General features: G+C 29.0%; 1 protein-coding gene across 3 annotated transcripts; it reads right to left on the reverse strand.

The window, feature by feature from the left end:
* Window positions 1-1475: 1475 nt before the first annotated feature.
* Window positions 1476-20892, reverse strand: LOC129912785 (divergent protein kinase domain 1C). Of its 3 annotated transcripts, none has more exons than XM_055991209.1 (8): window positions 20699-20892; window positions 17196-17488; window positions 16931-17080; window positions 16677-16814; window positions 2312-2520; window positions 2109-2246; window positions 1783-1969; window positions 1476-1714 (listed from the first exon to the last, which is right to left on the reverse strand). In XM_055991209.1, exons 2-8 carry the CDS (start codon window positions 17352-17354, stop codon window positions 1505-1507), a joined length of 1191 nt encoding a protein of 396 aa, XP_055847184.1. In that variant the 5' UTR covers window positions 17355-17488; window positions 20699-20892; the 3' UTR covers window positions 1476-1504. The 3 variants fall into 3 exon arrangements, with proteins under 3 accessions (XP_055847184.1, XP_055847182.1, XP_055847183.1); XM_055991207.1 differs by lacking the exon at window positions 20699-20892 and adding an exon at window positions 17555-17765; XM_055991208.1 differs by lacking the exon at window positions 20699-20892 and having other exon boundaries at window positions 17196-17765.
* Between the last annotated feature and the right edge of the window lie 1248 nt (window positions 20893-22140).

Below are 22140 nucleotides of genomic sequence, written 5' to 3' on the forward strand. Positions count from 1 at the left end.
AAATACCTAATCGAATCAAAAAAAAAAAACGTTATCTTAAGTTTAATTTAATGAGCCAATGACTTAGTTAAACTTAAGATATCTATCAAAAGAAAAGAGATATCGGAAAAATTTATTCAAACAGTTATTGAAAGAAGAAAAACAGTTCTTATAGAAACCATTTCAAATATTGGTAACATGTCAAAGAACGGAGGCTAATAGAATATTTTTGACTTCAGATTTAAGTTTAGCACCCATTTTGTTCCTCTGATAAAAATGTTGTTATTAATTATTAAACAATTATAAATTAAACCGTAACCCAAAATTTAAAAAAGGATCATATTCACGTTTTCGAAAATTTGATTTTTCAATCCAAAAATACACAAGTAAGTATTAGTTTGTTTATGTTTTGCAAACAAAATCAAAAAGTCGGTAAATTCTGAGCTATAGAAAAAAAAAAAACAGGACAAATAACTATACTTTCTAGTCGAACTTATCTAAAATTTAAAATATCAATTTAAATCTTTTATTGTTATTGTAGAACCGAATTATTTACATAATATTTGGGTCATAGATTTCACTTTTATGTAAAAATACCCTATTGAAAGTCATACCTTTAATACATCACCAACCACTATCTGTAATCCAATTTCAATTTCCTAGCACTAATACATGATCTTTTTTTACCCTTTCTCGTCATTAACTTATTTACCTAGTGTTTTTTTTTTTTGTGTAATTTTTTCCTGTTGTTTTTGCATTCATTTATAATAATTAATAGCCAAAATTCAACATTTAGCTTTACGTAACTATAAAAAGCAATACATGTTATCCTATTTGGATATTTTCGTTTCCTTAAAACTTAATTGACTCCTGTCCTAGGTAAAAAGCCCAATACACAATCTTCAAACAACTATTTGGCGAACAACAAAGTGCTACAGTTCATTCCCTTTTTTTCGAAAATGGATGAAAATTCCAAGCCCCAAATAGATAAATAGTTGCTAAAATCTAAATGATGATGATTGGATAAAGAGCAAACCACAAAATTTTGCTTCAGTTGTTAATTTCTGACAATGTGAAGAGTAAATGGGGAGTTGTTCGTTATAGACTATATTGAATAATGTATGCTGTCAATAGTTGATATAGTTGAGTTCGGTTTAGAAAACATTGGTAGACATTTTAAAACGTTGTCCCCAAATCGTTTTTGCCGTATGTTCAGTAAAAAAAAACATTTAACTAACTACAAGTTCAATAACATATTCAATTTACAGCATAAGAACATTGAATCAAAACTCAACTTTCAGTAATTAAATAAATTCACTATGGCGTATGCGTACTTTTTTTTATTGTGGTCAATTTAGAACTAAATATTCAGTTTGATATGAATTTTATTAATTTATTTTTTAAATCTAATTTAAAGATTATTCTTATAAATAGTGTAGAATCGCACTTCCCTAATTCTATGATATTGCTTGCTAATTTAAATAATATAATAATGCTTTTGTTTTTTTTTTGATACTTCTAAAGTCTAATGAGCAAAAGTCAACTCAGTATAAATTTTTCTTATTTCATTGTAAATACGAATACTGATATCATGGGTTGGTGCCAATTGTCTATGTGGCCAGTGATTATTTGAGCTTAAACTCGGATTTGAGCATAAATTAACGAGCGATTTAAGTGTTGCTGGTGCTCGTGAAGTGGAAAATATTCCCGGAAAAAAACGACTTCCTTTGAAAATCTAAAAAACAAAACAATTGAATAGTTTTAAATAGAAGAAAAATTAAAAAATCGCAATCAACAACTTACCTTTGAACATACAATTTGTAGATTATTGTTCTGTTGAATTCCGTTGCAGACTTTCGTATCTAAATTACATTTACCTAAACAATCTTCATGTTTACAGTCTTCATCTCTTGAGCATTGTTCGCCACCGGAAAGTATTTTGTCAATTTGAGTTTCCGAATAAGCATAACGAGCCGTCTGATATTTTATTCTGAAATTGATATATTAGTCTCCATTGATTTAATCCAAACTATCATTTTAATATCTATAAAGCCTTGATGAGGGTTTTGTAAATTTCGGTAAAACTTTGTCGAATATGAAATGTTACTATGAAAAAAGACATTATTTACCTTTTATCAGCGGTCATTCCAAAAAGTTCTGGTTCTATTTTACATAATCTTATAGGCTCCGGTTTAACCGATTCCAATCGATACAAAAAATCCATAATTTGCATAGCAAATTTGAGTCGAGCCGCCCAATCTATGGTTCTAAATAAAGAATATGAAACAAAACGAGCGTTAGAAAGTTTAACTTATAAAAAGGTATCACTTACATATAATATTTGAGCGATGTTTCAGGTTTAATAGAATCTAAATGTTCAGTTGCATAATATGGTCCACAGGAACCTAAAACAGTGGGAAAAACAGAATCCTCTTCGTAAAGCTTACCCATCATATAATTATTGTCTTTGAATAATCGCCAAAAACTTTCCATTTGTTCGGGATTTTGAGCATCAATTTCTTGGCTTAAAAGTGCTGAGATCTAAAAAAGTAGAAATAAATTTTGTGTTAAAAGAGCTAAAAAGGTTTTCAAAATTTAAAATGTTTGAAATGTAAACAAAATAAGGACTCAAAGAATTTTCTCCAAAACGGATTTTCATATTTTTTGTATTAAACAAATATAAAAGCAAAATACTGAAGCCATTTAAGTAAGTTACTAAGTTAAAAAACAGTCTGCTTTTATACTGAATAACTTACTAATAGTCTATTTAATAGACCCGAGCTCCAGAGCAAAAATAGAACAAATTCGTTCAAGACTTTTTATTGGCGATTATGGTTCCTTGGCATACAAGAATACTCCAGCCAAAAGTGCTACTAAATCCATTGGTGCATTTCTGAGAAAACGGCAACACTGGTCGGTTTTCAGTTTTTTTGATTTAACTCGAAAACCAAGCCTGACTTTGAAATTGTTCAAAGACACTTTTCATAGCAAATTAAATTTTCTGTCAAGTTAAGATGGTTAAAAAATTTTAAAAATTATTTTTGACTAAAATTCTAACCTAAAATCAAAGAAAAAAAAGTTAAAAAATTGACAATTTTATTTTTTTTTACTAAATCAAGGGGCATTTTGTGTCTGTAGCCGGGACGTCCAAACTTTGTACTAATGAAATAAAGTAGAGGTAAAATCCTTTGATAATACGTAATTTTTAATTTTTTTTGTCAAGAAACAACTTAAATGTACCTATTCAAAAACTAGCACTTTTTCTAAATTTTTGACTTTTTTAGTGAAAAGCAAGTTTTTAAAACTCGATAAAATCCTATTAATTGGTAACTTTTAGACTTTTAAAGTAAACATACTTCGAGGGATTGATTTAATATAAACTAAATATGACAAACAAAAAAATTTATTTGCATCCTTATGGCCTTTTGTGCAATTTTGTGTATGTGCATTTTTATAAATACGGGTCGAATGGATGGACGGAGAGCCATTAGCTTTGGTCTATTGCATAGAAGAACATTTAATACCAACTCATTTACTGTTTTCAATGGCCTGAAAAACAATTCTTGTAAAATCCGCGACCAACGAAAAGTTTCTCTTGAAAAACGAAAAAAATACTGTAATGAGTTTGAAACAAAATAGCTCAGGCAAATTAGTAAATCAAATTGCACTTTTCGCGGGACAAATTTTTTTCATGGAACGTGTTTAGGTGAATGTCCTTATCGTAAAAGTGAATTTTTTGGGATGATAAGATATCGGGAACAGCCGCCATCTTGGAAAAGAGGTTGGTGCCGTTTTTATTTTATAACTCCATTTTTACTCATTTAAACCAAAAATGTCCGAGGATAGACTTATTCACAATTAAATTATCTAAAAAATGATATACAAATGAATTCCGTGAGTTAGTTAAATTCAATTTTATAGTCGGTCAAAGTCCAAATTCTTCTCGCAAGGTTAAGACAATATGATATTTTTTCAAATATCTGAAGAACTTTTGATTTGTTTGGGATTTTCTTCAAGAATGAATTATAGCACTTTTGATTATCTATAAAATGAGCCCTTTATCTAAACTGTAACCAACATAATGTATAAGCCATCTAACGTCGAAGTTCACATTCTACTAGTCAAAAGTGAGAAAATAACAAGTTTTCTTCTATTAGACCGAGCAAATTTTTGAAGTGGAGGTATAACCAAAATATAAGTAAACAGTTTTTTAACTATATTCGTCTAAATATTGAATTCAAAGTTTGAAATCTTTAATGTTAACCTTTATATGGTTTTCGAGGTTTTAAATGAAGTGAATTTTCCAATTAACGTGAATAAGCTAAAGTGACACTATTTAAGATTCTAAATATAAGAACTGATGCCCTGTCATTTTTCCAAAACATGAACACCTCAATCTCAGCATTACGATAAGTATAACTCAAGATATGAGGTGTGTAAGCCGTTACCTTTTCGAGACTATTGTGTTTAATTTTTGATTGTTTATTTGAACTATTGAAATCCCAAATAAGTTCAGTTAAAAAATCGTATATCATGACCTCGACGTTTGGTTGCTTCTACAATGTGATGGTTACAAAAACAATAAAGGGTTCATTTCATAGATAATTAAAAGTGCTATAATTCATTCTTGAAGAAAATCCCAAACAAATCAAAAGTTCTTCAGATATTTGAAAAAATGTCATATTGTCTTAACCGAGCGAGAAGAACCCGGACTTTGACCGACTATAAAATTGAATTTAACTAACTCACGGAATTCATTTGTATATCATTTTTTAGATAATTTAATTGATAATAAGTTTATCCTCGGACATTTTTGGTTTAAATGAGTAAAAATGGAGTTATAAAATAAAAACGGCACCGACCTCTTTTCCAAGATGGCGGCTGTTCCCGATATCTTATCATCCCAAAAAATTCATTCAGGACATTCACCTAAACACGTTCCATGAAAAAAATTTGTCCCGCGAAAAGTGCAATTTGATTTACTAATTTGCCTGAGCTATTTTGTTTCAAACTCATTACAGTATTTTTTTCGTTTTTCAAGAGAAACTTTTCGTTGGTCGCGGATTTTACAAGAATTGTTTTTCAGGCCATTGAAAACAGTAAAAGAGTTGGTATTAAATGTTCTTCTATGCAATAGACCAAAGCTAATGGCTCTCCGTCCATCCATTCGACCCGAATTTATAAAAATGCACATACACAAAATTGCACAAAAGGCCATAAGGATGCAAATAAATTTTTTTGTTTGTCATATTTAGTTTATATTAAATCAATCCCTCGAAGTATGTTTACTTTAAAAGTCTAAAAGTTACCAATTAATAGGATTTTATCGAGTTTTAAAAACTTGCTTTTCACTAAAAAAGTCAAAAATTTAGAAAAAGTGCTAGTTTTTGAATAGGTACATTTAAGTTGTTTCTTGACAAAAAAAATTAAAAATTGCATATTATCAAAGGATTTTACCTCTACTTTATTTCATTAGTACAAAGTTTGGACGTCTCGGCTACATACACAAAATGCCCCTTGATTTAGTAAAAAAAAATAAAATTGTCAATTTTTTAACTTTTTTTTCTTTGATTTTAGGTTAGAATTTTAGTCAAAAATAATTTTTAAAATTTTTTAACCATCTTAACTTGACAGAAAATTTAATTTGCTATGAAAAGTGTCTTTGAACAATTTCAAAGTCAGGCTTGGTTTTCGAGTTAAATCAAAAAAACTGAAAACCGACCAGTGTTGCCGTTTTCTCAGAAATGCACCAATGGATTTAGTAGCACTTTTGGCTGGAGTATTCTTGTATGCCAAGGAATCATAATCAGCAATAAAAACTCTTGAACGAATTTGTTCCATCCAAAAGGGTCTATTCAATAGACTATAAAGTAACTATAGCATTTTACTAAATAGTTTGTTTTTTTTTTCTCTGAAAAAAACCCTGTTTCGTTGGATTCTAATATCATTCGGTATAACTTCAATTTTGGAAAATTTTACAATTTTTGAAAATTGCAATAAAAGGGCAAGTTTTTAGAATAACAAATCAGTGTCACACCATACAAATTCTTTTCGAGGTGTTCTTTTTAAATAAAAGTAAGAAATTGAGTTTTTATAAAACTTGGAACTGTTAATTAATTTGTAGCTAAATTGCATATGAAATAAAAATATTTTGATTCATTAGTTGTTCCTAACTACAAGGCAATGTTTACGCGAAAGAATTGTTAAAAACAAAAACAATTATGTGCGGAGGACGTAGAATACTGTTGCAAAGTATGGATTTCTGAAATTTCACAAGAACTGCATTTATTCGAAAACCGTAAGGATTTTGGATGAACAAGTTACCAAATTCTGAGAGTCCTTAAGGGGGGGTTTCCATAGCATTTTAATGGAAGACGGTTGACTAATTGTTGTATAACTTTTGCAGTTTATAAGATAATCTTATGAAACGTCCTTTTTTGAAAAGGTAATAAACGTACAAATATTTTTGCATCATTTAAATTTTAGAAACATTTCTTGTGCGATTTTTATAAGGGTCGAAAATGATTTTTTTCCTGCAAATTTAGATTGAATCAGAATTTTGGTTGGGGCACCGTTGTTTATAAACTTTTTATTTATTTTTTTTTTGTTTTATAATGATCAAATGTGTTTTCATGCAGTACGCGAAACAGATTTTTTTTTTTTTTTTTTTTATTAGAAAAAAAGCTTCGTTAATTTGTTGTAATTTCATGTTTTTTTACTCACTCTTCTTAGAATAACTTTACCGTTTATTAGTGTTTTTAGATGAAACAAAAAGAAAACAATAAAGGGAAATTAGGAGAATCCAATAAAATTTCTAAAATTTAATTTGAAGTTAGTTTGAACGGTTAATTTGAAGGAAAGGTGTCAAAATGCACTTTTTTAGCATTTTGGTCGTGGGGCAAAGCGTGATTATTTTTTAAAATGTTTTTGTATTTTTTAATGAGAAGTTAATAAAGTTGTTCATGCAACCCGTTTGCCAAAAAAAAATATTTTTTTTATTTACACACTAAAAATTTGATTTTAATAAACCAATATTTGCATTCTGTTTTTGAGGAAGGGGCAGTCAAAGCATCCACAATTTATTTTTATTATTTTTTTTCATTATATTTCAAATCAGTTTAAAAAAAAAAATATATAATTTTGCTCACAGTATTTTTAATATAAATTGTTGAAAAAGTGTCTATTTTAGCTTTTTTTACTTTGAAAATTCCATTGATCACGCACACATGCAAATTTAGTTCAAAAGAATGCCACGCATAAGCTGGCGCTGATGAACTCTTTTTTTCTGTTCTTTTCTATTTATTGAAAAAAAACTTGCTCTTGCGCTCTCATTTTCTCGTTATATTTTGTTTTTGTTTTTTGTGTTTACATAATATGTACTTTTTTTTTTTTGTTTCCTATTTCCTCACTCAGGCAGGCAGAAATCATTCATGAAATTATGAAGATGCTGCAGAGAGTAGGTAGATAGTAGATATTTTTTGCAAGATCATTATCTTTTGTTTTCAAAAAGGGTTGTTTTGTTCTTGTTGACTGTTGGGTTTTTTCTAACAATTCATTTCGTGTTTATAATATCGCACCCGCGCACAGTGTGGGAATTCGCGAATTTAGCGGAATAAAATTAATAACGCTTGCATTTTAAATTTTATTGTAGTTTTTTTTGTGATTAGTTCATTGAATATGTGTATACAATCAAATGTAATTCACATTTTGATGATATTTTATTTAAGTTTTTGTAAAATGAGCTTTGAAGTGACAGGTTATTTTCACCAAAAAGTACTTTTTTTTTGAAAATCATAATTTACAAAAAAAACTTTTGAGGAATGATTTATTGTTTAATTTTATGACAAATATGAATAAAATAAAGAAAAAAGTTAATTATTGTCAGAATTGACTAGGTTTTTTGCAAACCGATATGTCAATGACGTTGTTTATGAACTAAAGAAACTATTCTCTAAAAGGCTACTAAAACGTACAAGATACTATTTGAAAGGATGTTTTAAAATATGGAGCTTTATTTATGCACAATCAATGTTTTTTTTTTAAATTGGTAAGTGTTCTGTCACGAAATTTTTCTGCCATACATCATCAAGGATATCAAAAATTCAAAGAACCGTAAACTTCCTGTCGAAAAAAAATCAGTTTAACTGAAATAGACAATTTGTTTTTACCAATCGTGTTATTCTTGTAAAATTAAAAGCCAATTTGAATTTATTTAATTGTTTTTACTATATGTTTTGTTTTTAATGTAAACAATTTCACCCTTACTAATTCCTTTTTCCACTTTTTCGCAAACTAATTTCATATGCAGTTGAAATTTCTTCAAAGCTAAATGAGTCTAAGAGGCCTTGTACTTTCTTCTCCTTCATTTTTTCACAGCACTCATTAAATGATTTTCTAGGTCTACCCACACTTGCAGAATTCGAAGGGGAAGGAATTTCGTAAAATATTTGCTGTGGTATTACTAAATAGCCACTGAGCCAGGAAGCATTTTTGCATTCAAAGCTTTCACGGTTACTGTTTTTTGACCATAACTGACCTTACTTAAAACAAGTTGTCCTCACAGACGCCTTTAATGATTTAACTGCTTCTTCAGAATACGTTATGAACAAAAACATTTAAAACAAATGACATAACTGCCTCAAAGCGCTTAATTTGTATTTTTGAGACCCAAACATCAAATATGTCCTTCTTTGTTATTTGGAAAGACATTCTTTAAATTATATAATACCGAAATATTTTGTAATTTAAAAGGATAGTTTGCTAATTATTCAAACAACATACCACATTATAAAAAGACGAAAATTAATACTCCACAGTACATATACACACAATAACAAAACACAGCACTTATAACAAGTAAAATTAATTTTAATACCGATTTTCAAAGTATCAAATATCAAATTTTGTGAAAAATACGCGTTAATTGTTTTTTTTTTTAAATTAATTTATTTTTATTATTATAATTGGAACACCCTTTATTAGATGTAATACTTTTTTTTATTAATTGATAGTTTTCGTTTTTAATTTCTAAAATAACTTAATTCTTTTTTTTCTTACTGTTAACTTTGAATTTGAACACCCTGTATTTTTATTGGAACTATTTTAAAATCAAATTCACAAATTTTTTGAACACCCTGTGAAATAAAAAAAGTTTCTAATTCTATAACATTCTTCTTCTAACAAAATACCAAAAAGTTATTCGATTTTTACGGTATGCCATCATTTTTTTTTTTTGATGGTCATTTAGAAAAAAAAAAAAAAAATATATCATAACAAAATTGGGGTGTCAAATTTTAGTGATTCTTGATAGATAATAAATCAAGCTTTGCATTGAATATTGTGTCTAAGCGGAATAACGCGGAATAACTAAAGTTTTGCTCTAACAAAGGTACAAAAATCGAAAAAAAAACACATTTTTTTAACTTCAATCACCAAAACAAAAATGTAAAACACCCTGTGAAATAAAAAATTACTTACATAATTATACCTTGATATTTAGAAAATATAAAAAAAATAAAACTTTTATTAAAACGCACACCAAACGCACGAGAAAAAATTAAGGGCAAAGTAATCTCTTTCACCAAATAAACAGAAAAAAAATCGCCAACTGCAACTTGGAAGCTATTTTTTTTTTGTTTACATGATCCCCACCTATCAATGCTTTTGTTATCACTTTTTACAATCTATTAGCTTTAAGAAAAACCGGTTTTGGCATTAAACAAGAGAAGTCATTTTTCGAATTAAATTCCGCTAAATTCGCGAAATCCCACACTGTGCCGCGGTTGCGAGTTGACACTTTTGGGTTTTTTTTTTTTTTAGTGTCAGCGAAATTCTTTGAATTGTGTAATATTCACATCGCTCGTGCGGGGATATAGGTAAAGGATTAGATATGTGGTATGCATTTGTTTGTGTGTAAAAATGTGTATTGACATTTGACATGTGCTTGTGCACAATGATTGATTTCTATATTTAGGTTGATTTCTGGGTTGTATTGTTTATTATACTACACTCGCGCGTGCGTGCGGGGTTATATAATATAAATATATCGTTTTGTTTTTCATAGTCTTTGTTTATATGTTGCGGATTCGGTTTTTTTTTGTAGGTTTGTAGGTATAATAGTTATATTTTCGCGGGGGAATGTGTAAAGGGTTATATAAGAGTATTTGTGGTTAGAATGCACCTGATGGTATTTATAGAAATAGTTTTGAATAGGTGAAGATGCTCAGTATGTTTCCTTAGCAAAAACAAAGTTTTTAAAATTACACCTACTGAGGAAACAAGCAAAAAAGTAGCTAATGCCTATCTGAATTTATAAATAAAATATCAGTTTGAAAAAATAGATCATTTTTTTTTTCAAAGTGTTGAGCTTGAAAATTATTTTTGAAAACTTCCCTAAACTTTGATTACATAGTTGAAAAATTAATTTCAAGGTTTAAAAAAAAAGTAACTTATAAGTTACACTGGTCAACAAGCTTTTTGCCACAAGAACCAAAATCAAGGGGCACGGTAGTGCCCAGCCAAGTTCTTTAGCAACTTTGGCACTACACCCTTATTTACAGGAAACAACTCAGGCCATTTTCGACCCCCCTCTAACTTCCACACCAAAGATACTAGAAATTTCAAACTCGCTTCATTTGTTAAGCTAGTCAAAACAAAACTCCTCACAAAATTTCAGCTTGCTACGATGAGTAGTTTCTGAGATATACACTGAGCCAAAAAACAACGTAAAATCAATCTAAACCACTTTGAATCAATGGAAAATCACTACATTTTTAGCCTAAAGTGGAAAATGATTGAATCAAAGTAGCACACTTCAAATCAAAGTTGTTCACACATTCAATCAAAGTTGTTCACACATTAAATCAAAGTTGTTCATACATTAAAAAAATAAAAAAAGTAAAACTGGCATCCGCTTGGGATCGAACCTGCTATACCTGCGTTGACAAGCTTGTGCTTTACCACTGTGCCATCTCACTTATAAAAATTTATGTGACAAACTGTAAGTTAAGCACAGGACGATTTTTTAGAAAATTAATGAATATATTTTTCACCATTGATTCAATGTAGAACGGATTAAAAATTACTATGCGTTTTTTCTCTGGGTGTAGGGCTTCGAAAATCTCAAAAACCGTAACTGACTGACTGACTGACTGACTGACTGACTGACTGACTGACTGACTGACTGATTCACTCACTGACAGATCATCAAAATTATGGAGAACTTCCCGTTATCGTAGAAACTTGAAATTTTACACGGTGATAGGACTTGTGGTGTATACAAAGGAAAAAATCGAAAATTTGAGATTTTCAATTCAGGGGGCGTGGCATCCGCCCATTTCCGCTGAATTATCATCAAATATTATAGAGCACTTCTGATTATCGTAGAATCTTGAAATTTGGTAGAATGGTAGAGCTGGTAGTTTATGCAAAGGAAAAAATTTAAAATTTGAGAATTTCAGCCAGGGGGCGTGGCAACCGCCCATTTTCACTGAATTTTCATCAAATATAGAGATTTTCAATTCTACAGCCTTACCTTGCAAAAAGTAGTGAAATCACAACAAAAACATTACTGTTAAAAAAAGAGCCAAGTTCTCCTATGTTGAAATTATGCTGGCACAAAAAGTACTGAGATGTAAAAGTGTACCAAGTTCTAAAGTTTGGGTTCAAATTCGTATCAATAAAATTTTGATTGTTTACTTGGCAATTTTTGAAATAACTTTAAAAATCGGAAATTAAAAGAAAAATTGTCAAGAGAACAATCAAAATTTTATTGATACGAATTTGAACCCAAACTTTAGAACTTGGTACACTTTTACATCTCAGTACTTTTTGTGCCAGCATAATTTCAACATAGGAGAACTTGGCTCTTTTTTTAACAGTAATGTTTTTGTTGTGATATACTTTTCTATATGTTTTTGATATGCTGAACTCGAATCTGAAGTCAGAAAATGTTTATTGGCCTCCGTTTTTGAAATATTACCGTTAGAAAATACCGAAAAACGTCATTTTGGCTGTTTTCGAGGTTATGTTTTTATGTGGGGTAGTTCCTTATGAAAAAATTTGTAACGGTTCCTATAAGAACTGGTTTTATTCTTTCAAAAAATGTTTAAATCTTTCCAATATCTTTTTTACTTCCCGAGATATTTAAAATTTAAGGAGTGGTCTTTGACTCAGAAATAGCACTGGCCAAACAAATTAAACTTTTTTTGCCACAAGAACCAAAATATACTTTTTTAAAGGTTTTTGAGTTGCTGAACTCGAATGCGCAATCAGAAAAATGCTATTGGCAACAAATTTGTTTATAATGAATTACCCCACATAAAAACAGAAGCTAGAAAAGAGCCAAAATGACGTTTTTCAGCATTTTATAACTGTTATATCTCAAAAACGGAGGCCAATCAAATTTTTTTTGACTTCAGATTCGAGTTCAGCATATCAAAAACCTATAGAAAAGTATATCTTGGTTCTTGTGGCAAAAAAAAAGTTCAATTTTGTTGACCAGTGTTATTAATGCTGCCTTATTTTTGTTTCCTAATAATGTAGGTATAGGTAAATAAAAAACAAAATCGATTCAACTGAGTTCATTGCATTGGTGACTCTAAAAAAATCTTTATTAAAAAGGTGTTGAAAGTAAATTGGATTGATATCGAGTCCATCCTCAAACAACATATAGATAAGAACCTAAACATTCTATATATTGTAAGTAAATACATTTCCATGTCAGCCGGCACGCGCGTGTGCGAGATAAAAAATTGCTCAACGAAGAACAACTGCAAAGTGAGCAAGAACCTGAAAACCAATCCTTCTGCGCATCTACTCATATTTTTATACAAACTACACAAAGGATACTGTCAAGTATATTATATCAATGCACCCATATAACACATCCTCTACCTGCTTTTCCGCTGAACAACTATAATTATTATTATAGTGCAAAAAATTTCTCTGATACACAAAAAACTCAAATGCCATCCACAACAGCAACATGGAAACAAGTTTTCATTTCAAAAATAAATAGGTATACACTCCAGAAATCTTTCATGAAAATATTGAATTTCAAACCAGTTTTCGTCCACAAACACCATATCCATATAAAGATCTATGTAGTATACCTACATCCATTTGCATGTCACCCCGCACGCGTGAGTGCGATGGCGATCTCACAAAGAGACAATGAATGAAAACCATAACCAACATCCTGAGAGTAAAAAACCAGAGAATTCGATGGCGAGAGAGCGAAACACATTCACTAATACACACAAATGCTTTTACATGAGATTTGACTTTGCTGAAAAAGGGAACCCAGTCTTAAGTTAGTCTTTCAGAATATTTTGTTTTAACCATTACTTTTGTGACACCCTGTTTAAAATGTTTTGAAATGAAAAAGCAATATTTTGTATGCTCAATCACACCCTACAATTGTTTTGAGCTCTCAATCTTTTTACTTGCGATATAGGTACTATAGGTACGGTGACCATCCGTCCCGGTTTACCCGGGACTGTCCCGTATTTCTACAGCTTGTCCCGGGTTTTTATTTAAGAAACCCGGGACGTATAAGTGTCCCGTATTTTGTAATTTGTCCCGTGACTGTCCCGTATTTGCACATTCTCTGATTTTTGTATTCAATATTTTAAATACTTTGTACGGAAAACAAGAAAACAGTGGTTGGAAATTAAAATTTTTCTAGTACGCTGCTGAAGCAAAACGAAAAATTTTTTAAGTCTCCAAAGTAAAAAAACGATTAAAAACTCTCCATATATTCTTGCACAGGTAAGAATTTCTTTGCCTAAGCTGCGTACTGTGCAACGAAAAGCAAAATTTTCGTTTACGATTTCGTTGTGCTGGTTTTGTATGAAAATTTTCGTTTTTCCTCTAAACTAGGCTTTAGTTTTTTTTAAATGTTCGTCAATTATTTAGTTCCAGCTTCTGTTTGTCAGGTTGCTACACCAGGAAAAATGTTTTCGAATAAAGAACAACATATGGAAGAGTAAAGAACCCAGATAAGTTTCAAAACTTTTAAGGACATGTTAAAAATTGTGTTAAGGTTCTTACAATTTCAAAACCATTTAAATAAAAATGTTAAAAACCAGCTCTCCCGAATTTGATTAAAAAAATATTTTTTTAGAAGTTATTAACAGACAATATTAAAAAACCATTTTCTTGATTTCTGATTTCATAAACGACTTAAATGATTTCAACAAAAACGCTGCAATAAAATCGTTTAGGAAATCTTAATATCAAAAAAAGGAAGAATTATGAAAACTCATTTAAAAAAATTTTTAATTTTTTTTTTTAAATCAATATTTTCAAAACGATCCAACGAATTTTTTTTCCGTCCCGGGTTTGGCTTCCAGAAATATGGTCACCGTAACTATAGGGCAAGTTTAGGATTCGTAAAAAAAATCGAACTCGAGATAACAATTTTACATGACATTACGATGATGGAGAATGCCAAAAAAGTGGGTCCGGCAATTCTGTCTGTCTGTCTGTCTGTCTGTGTGTCTGTGTCTATCTGGAGCTGCAGCCTAAACGAGTGAAGTGATTTTCTTCAAACTTGGTAGTTAGCAGTTTTTGGTGATTCCCTAGAGGGGAAATTGAAATTTTTTTTTATGACCAAAACTAACGGTACCTGCCATATAACGGAAATAGAAAAGTTAATTTTTTTCAAAAACGGCTCTAACGATTTTGATTAAAATTTTTGTGTGTAGTACTACACATAAGAGCCAACTTTTTAAATAAAAAAAATATTTTTTGTACCGTTATTAACGGTACCTGTCATAGAACGGGTTTTTTCATTTCTGAATATCTCGTACTACATTAACCCGATTTAAATGAAAATTTTTATACAAACGTGTGTAAGTAAAGATAATATTAAAAATTTTGAAAATTTTCAAAAAACGCATTTTTGGATTTTTAAAAAATATTTCAAAATTTTTTTTTGAAAAATCAATTTTTTGAAAACGGATCAATGTAAAATTTTGAAATTTAGTTTTTATGTGTAAATTAATTATTTCTTCAAAATGGCATACCAACTTTTTTTTGAAAAATGTTAAAAAAATTTTATACATAAAAAATTATTTTTTTAAAAAACGTCTATTACAATTTTCGAAAATTTTTTTCTAAAAATACCTTTTTATACAAGAAATAAAATGGCATATTTGTTTTTTGTTTTAAGATAATTTAAAACGGAGTTTAATTAATTATAAAAACAGATTTAATTTTTTTATACTACTTATAAAATTTCTTCAAAATATCAAATTTTAAATTTCTTGAATAAAAAGCTTTAACATTATAGTTACTTTAAGCATAAGAGCAAGTACGTGCGACCCCAGTCGTGCAATTTATTTGTTTTGAATTGCTGTTTTATACCTATGTACATCTCAGCTTATTTGAAATTTTTCAAAGGTTTTCATTTTTGTTGAATGAATTCTTCTGTTTTGTGTGCTATAGATACGGTGACCATCCGTCCCGGTTTACCCATGACAGTCCCGTATTTCTATAGCTTGACCTGGGTTTTTATTCAAGAAACCCGGGACGTATAAGTGTCCCCTATTTTATAATTTGTCCCGTATTTCCACATTCTCTAATTTTTGTATTCAATATTCTAAATAGAAATACTTGTACGGAAAACAAGAAAACAGTCGTTTTACTAATTTTTCGAATAAGTTTTTTTTAAATCTCTTCGTCAATTATTTAGTTCTAGCTTGTGTTTGTTTTTGGTTGAAAAGTTACACCAAAAAACTTTTTTCGAATAAGGAACAACATAAATATGAAAGAAGAATGAATCCACCTAAATTTTAAAAGTTTTAAGAATATAAAAAATGTTGAATTAAATATTACAAAATTTCAAAATCATTTAAAATAAAATTAAAATGTTAAAAAACAGCTCTCACTATTTTGATTAAAAAAATATTTTTTTAGAATTTATTAACAGTTTACCTATTATAAAACCGATTTCTTGATTTCTGACGTCCTCGTAAACAACTTAAATGATTATAACGAAAATGTTCCCATAAAATAATTTAAGAAATCTTGATATCAAAATTAGGAAAAATTATGAAAACTTATTTTATTTACTTTTTTTGAAAAACCAATATTTTCAAAACAATCCAACGAATTTTTTATCTGTGCCGGGTTTTGCCCCTAGAAATATGGTCACCGTAGCTATAGATCTTTTCTAATAATCCTATAATACAATACATACTAGTCGACGTTTCGGGGCTCTATTAAAAAAACACGTCTTAAAAATATAAGAAAAGAAATGAATTATCTATACTTACAATATTTTTGTTAAATACATTGGTATATATATAATAATATGAGTTAACCTTAAAGGTTTCTTAACTTCTTGCAAATTAACAAAAATATAATATAATTTAATAATAAATTTATTTCTTTTTTAATGTTTTTAAGACATGTTTTTTAAAAGAGCCCTGAAAGAAGGGTATAAGCAAAAATCATATAACAAGTATATAACTTGTTATATGATTTTTGGTATAAGCATACCCGAAACCTCGACTAGTATTGTAAAAAAAGGATCATTAGAATCTACCTTAGCCCACAAAACAGAAGAATTTATTTTTCTTAAAAAAGGTCTAGCAAGAAGGAACAGTGACAATTTTCCAGTTCATATTCAGACCCTAAGGTTTTCTTAGTTGAGGACCTTTTTTTTTTATTGTTTCTACTCTCATACATACCATACTTTCATCCAGTGAAACATTGTACGACAATGTGATGTGCATTCTAACCATTCGTTGAAAAACATCGATATGAGGATATTTGTGAACGCCCTTTGAGTCCTTCCAACTTAAATCGTTTGGAATATTTTTTGCCAACTATAAAAATAAAATAGTAAACGGAAATTGCGCGCATTATTGAGTTTACCCAAACATATACATATAATAATCATCATATTTTTTGGAATAATAAAAACACAAGTATAGTATCTAACCTTGATAGCATACACATCTACATTTTTAACAGCTATGAACACAGTTGTTTTTATATCATTTGGAGGACATCGAAAGTTATTGAAGTTCCCCACCGTACACAATTCATCGCACAAACTTCCGCTATAGTCCTTATTTCGAAATTTAGTGCACTATAAAAATTTTAACATGTATGAAATTTTTGTTTTTATTATATTCACACATAAGTATTAAGGATTTTTTTTTTTTTTGTTATACAATATACAAAAAAAAGATGGAAAAACTTACCATTTTATTGAGGCCGCCATGCCAAAGAAGTCTATAACAAATTTCTAAATCAACATACGAAGCAACAACTAAGATTGTAACAAACAAAAGCGGAACTAAAATCAATCTTTTGTAATGAAATCTAAATTTACGTCGTACTGCATTTAGAGCAGATAACATTTTTTAAATTAAACTTAAAATTCCATTGAATAAGAATTTTTTTGGTTAAAGAGAATTCCGTGTTGTGTGCTGCAATTTAGGATGTGATGAACTTTTTTGTTTTGTTTACTGTAATTTTATGGCTAAAAGGATACCTGGAGTATACAAAAAAAAAAAATCATGACAATTGTTAGATCCTGCGCAGTTCAAAAGACATGTACCAAACACAGAGTAAATTGGTAACTACTGAGTGAATACTCTTATAAGGATAACAATAGTATGGAAATATCCTTATATGCATATTAACACCATCACAATCATAGAAACACTGAGTTCAAAAATGCTTGTAACTTTTATTTTTTTGTAATAAAAATAAAACAACATTAAATTTATGACAAGTGATAACTATGAATGTGCAAATAAACAGAAAATTAAGATGTAATCCATGGAACGACAGCAGAAATGATATACCTACTACGAGTATTTTCAACTATCACATGTGTCACGAATAATAGTTAAATATTTACTACTAGAGTACGCAAAAACATTGACTGAAAAGCTGGGAGAGAAGATATTGTATTCAGTGGTTATAGACCTATTCTGCTATACATGACTATCTCTAATCATTTCATTAGATTTAATTTGCGTTTCCATCTTGATATAGTCATCGTGTACTGTGCACTGCATCTGCTAGTTATTTCTGAATTTTAAATTAATTATATACCTACATAATTTTTTGTTTTTGTTTATTGTTATTCTTTATTGTTTTTATTCAAACAAATCGTATAAAACAATCAATCTTCTCTTCAACGTCCAAATGTTAATTGTAGGTTTTGACCCCATAGGTATATTATATTAATAACTTTTTTTTATTGTTGTTGTTTTATTGAAACATTTTTTAGATAGAATTATAATTATTGATGGAGCATGAAACTCTCCGACTTAATTGACCCGCGTTACCAAATAAAAATGCAAAGATACAATGAATGATAAATAAACTTAAGTTTTGGGAGACTAGCTGACACAAATAACTTACTAAACAAACTCTACGCCATACAATTTAATTAATATTTTACGCGCACTTATTACTTAAGAGATTGTGAATACACTTTAAAGTTTAAACCATTAAATAAAAGGTGAGGCTTTAGAAGAGTTGGAAACGAGTTAAAAGAAGATATTGATGTATGTTTATTTAAAATTAATTAATATTGCTATAGCATTTCACATGTGGTCCGAATTATAAAAAAAACTCAAACTAATCGAAATATATCCCAAAACAAGCGTTCCCGGAATGACAGTTAATTGATGTACGCTATTTATTTATGAAACTAAGGATGTTTATAACATCTATGCATAATATATTTGTGCCCCTGCCAATAATTATGAAAGTGGACTAAGTCACTGCTAAAAAAAAACAATGAAAAGTCACTGTGGCGTATACGTACTTTTCTCTCGGTAAAGAAAGAATTTGTAAAGTATTTTTATATAAACTTGGTTTGCTCCAAAATAGGAACGGAACTTTCAGTCATCGAAGCAGCCCAAATAATTTTAACACAATCTAAAGCACACGTTTTTAATACAAAAATTTTATGGCATTAAATAAAATATGCGATTTTAGAAGAGTTGTAAGAAAATATTGGTGTATGTTTGTTTTAAATTAATAAAAATCGTAATAGGAGGGAAAAAAGAACCAAGTAGGCATAGGATTTCACATGGCCATCTGCAGACATAAGGCTCAATATCATATTTCGTTGTTCTAGGAACTCGGATCAATTTCTTTAAATATATTATGCATATCAGAAATACCTTCGCCATAAGTGATTTTTTTTTTAAAGTTATTTTATTCGTAAGAGTTTATATTTCAGATAAATAAAGACTACATGACATTTTTTAAAACAGCGTGGAGGACTATTTTTACGTTGAATGATTAAATTATTAATTTTTTTTAAGGCATGTACAAATTTATGATGAATATTTTGTATAAGTTGCACTAATAATATGAAATACTGAATATAATGTTTTTAAGATATTTGAGTCCATGTTTTGGAGTTATGGAAGTATTTCGGGAACGCTTTTTTGCGCATATTAGATGGAATAAAATAGGAATGAAAAATTTTATCACCAAACAAAAATTGATTTAGAGATACATGCGCCTATTATCGCAATCGTTAAATGACAACAAACCTTTACTTAAAAGTTGTTTTGATTTAAAAATAAAAATTCATGTCTCCTTGGATGGGTCGATGTTTTCGTTAAATTAGCTATGAGAAACATTTTTTGCTCCATAAAACTTAGCAAAACAGATTTTATTTTTATTCAAAATAAAATCAAAAGGGTCCAATAAAGTATCATAGAAAGATGGATTTTGAAAATATTAAAATTTGGGTACTTTATTTGGGTACACTAGAAAAAAAGTTTTTTTGCTTTTTTTAAAGGTAATATTTTAAAAACCGAGGATAATAGAATATTTCTGACTTTAGATTCGAGCTCAGCTTTCATAAAACGTTCAGTAAAGTATACTATGGTTCTTGTGGCAAAAATCTTCAAAAGTGTCATCTATTTCATATACCTAAAGTCCTGCATAAAAACGTTTTTCCGTTTTACTTCAAATATAATCCCTTTTTTGATAAACGACTCAATTATTTTTATCAGATCAGTAAGTTCCGTGCTCTTAATATTTTATCATTTACAACCATCCTCCTTTCGTTTTTTTTTTTTGTACTAGGAAATCGTGTTCGTTTTTTTAAGAAAAAAAATTCTTAACTAATTCAAATAAAATGAATAATAATTTGCATTTATATTTCTGTGTCTATTGCAGGAAAAGTTCCTTTTTTTAACAACAAATTTTTTACTGCATTTAATATTTTTTATATAATATATGAATATTGTTTTTGAAAATCCATACATTCTATGACTTTGGTCACTGTGACGTATACGTACTTTTCTCTCGGTAAAAAAAGAAAGGATTTGTAAAATATTTTTATATAGATTTGGTTTGCACACACTTAATACAAAAATTTCATTTAACATGAGAATCTGAGAAGTCCGCTCATCAATTTTGGCGGGAGAAAGTGTTTTTTAAAGGGCTCAAAGGTGTGGGATTCTTGCCAAATCAGCTACAAAAATTGCATATACACTTAGGAAATTTTGTACAACGTTATTTATTATATATTTCAACTAGGAATCACAATTCATTGAGTCCATACAAATATTTTTGGGTAAAAGAAGTCATCAATTTGCTGACAAAGAAAAGATAATCACTGCGAATTTCAAGTCATAAATTCACTGGGTTTCACATGTTTTTGTTTTCATGTTTATTAATTAAATATGTATTATGAAGAAATTGATAAGCCATATTAACTCACAGAGTGATTTTATTTTTACTTGGGAGTAAAATACATAAAATGTTGACTTCGTTTTCCTAATTCTATTCAAAACCCCAGAATCTGAAAACCAATGTTTTTTAAATATTGCTTTTTAATTTTAACATTGTAGATGAAATCAAGTAAATGAATAAATATAATAGATACAATTAACTATGTGAAAAAGTGAAAACATTTTTCAATTTAATTTTTGTTTTTAATTTACTCAGCACAACACCGCGATACAAATTATACTGAAAAACATCTCGCTATAAATGTATTCATAAGCTCATAATTGATAGCAACAAGATGGGACTTCTCTTTTAACCTCTTAATCATCTTATGATGAGTAATGATAGTAATGGGTTACGATTAATGTTAGTGTGGAATAAATTATTTACAAATTTAGACGCGTTATATGCTTCATTGCATGTAACTTATACCAATTTTAAGCTACCCTACTAGTTTTTGTTTTTAAGATTCATTTGCTTCCATTTAATGAAAAGTCATCACATCACCTATTCTTTTCAGGAGAAAACCCGTCGTAATTAATTTCAACAATAAATGTTTGTCCAATGAGATGTGTGGGTGTTGTTTGCAATTGGGCTCTTATCATTTCTGATAAGAATGTCATTTGATCATTGGTCAAAACCACAAATTTGAAATAATTACGATTTATTTATTTATTTATTTATAAGGATTAACAATAAATTAAAATCTATTATTAATAGAGTTTAAAGAACGCTAGCATCATAGTACTTTCAGTTCTTAGAAATAAATAATAATGAGTTAAATAAATCAAGTAGATAATGAATTTATAGTCTTTATAATATAAATGTAGATATATTTATATGATAATTATGTTTTTATTTTATGTTTATGGAGAAGTTGGTTTATTGTCTATGTTGTTTTTGTTTGGGTTTTGAAGGAGTTCCGGGATGTTGTGTTGGCCTTGGTTGCGGTCATGAAGAAGATTTTCCGAGAGAAAGCATGAGCCCAAGAGATGAGCAATAGTGATGATGTTATTGCATTTTGGACATATTGGAGGTGTTTCCCTTTTTAAAAGGTATCCGTGCGTTGTTTGAGTGTGTCCGAGTCGCAGCCGAATATAGTTTCTTAAGTTGAACTTAGATATATTGCTGGGATTTGTAAGTACATTTGTAATCAGTTCAGCGAATGATAGCTATAGCCCCTCTTCTGCTATTCGATCCACGTGAAAATCAAAAAGCTTTTAAATAGCGGTTATAACTAAATATAAAAAGAAAACATTTTTCTTGATAATTTCTTAAAAAGACGGACGCAAAATTTTTTTTTAATGTATTAAACTAGATTATTACAGTTAAATAATAACCTCTACTGTAAGCTTTGAATTTTTTTCCTTAATTTTAAGGTAAAAATTTCAGTCAAATTTTTGATAAGAAATTTAATTCTTTTGAAATTGCATC

Source organism: Episyrphus balteatus, chromosome 2, assembly GCF_945859705.1.
Source record: "Episyrphus balteatus chromosome 2, idEpiBalt1.1, whole genome shotgun sequence".
In the NCBI taxonomy this organism is placed as follows: Eukaryota; Metazoa; Arthropoda; class Insecta; order Diptera; family Syrphidae; genus Episyrphus; species Episyrphus balteatus.

Bases quoted from the DNA above. Each gene is read 5' to 3' on its own strand.
- LOC129912785 (XM_055991209.1), bottom strand. From the start codon at position 17,354: ATGTTATCTGCTCTAAATGCAGTACGACGTAAATTTAGATTTCATTAC. The intron at 2,521-16,676 runs GTATGTATGAGA...CTACTTTTTTAG, and splicing joins TTTCACTGGATGAAAGTATG to ATCTCAGCACTTTTAAGCCA. The intron at 1,715-1,782 runs GTAAGTTGTTGA...TTTGTTTTTTAG, and splicing joins TACAAATTGTATGTTCAAAG to ATTTTCAAAGGAAGTCGTTT.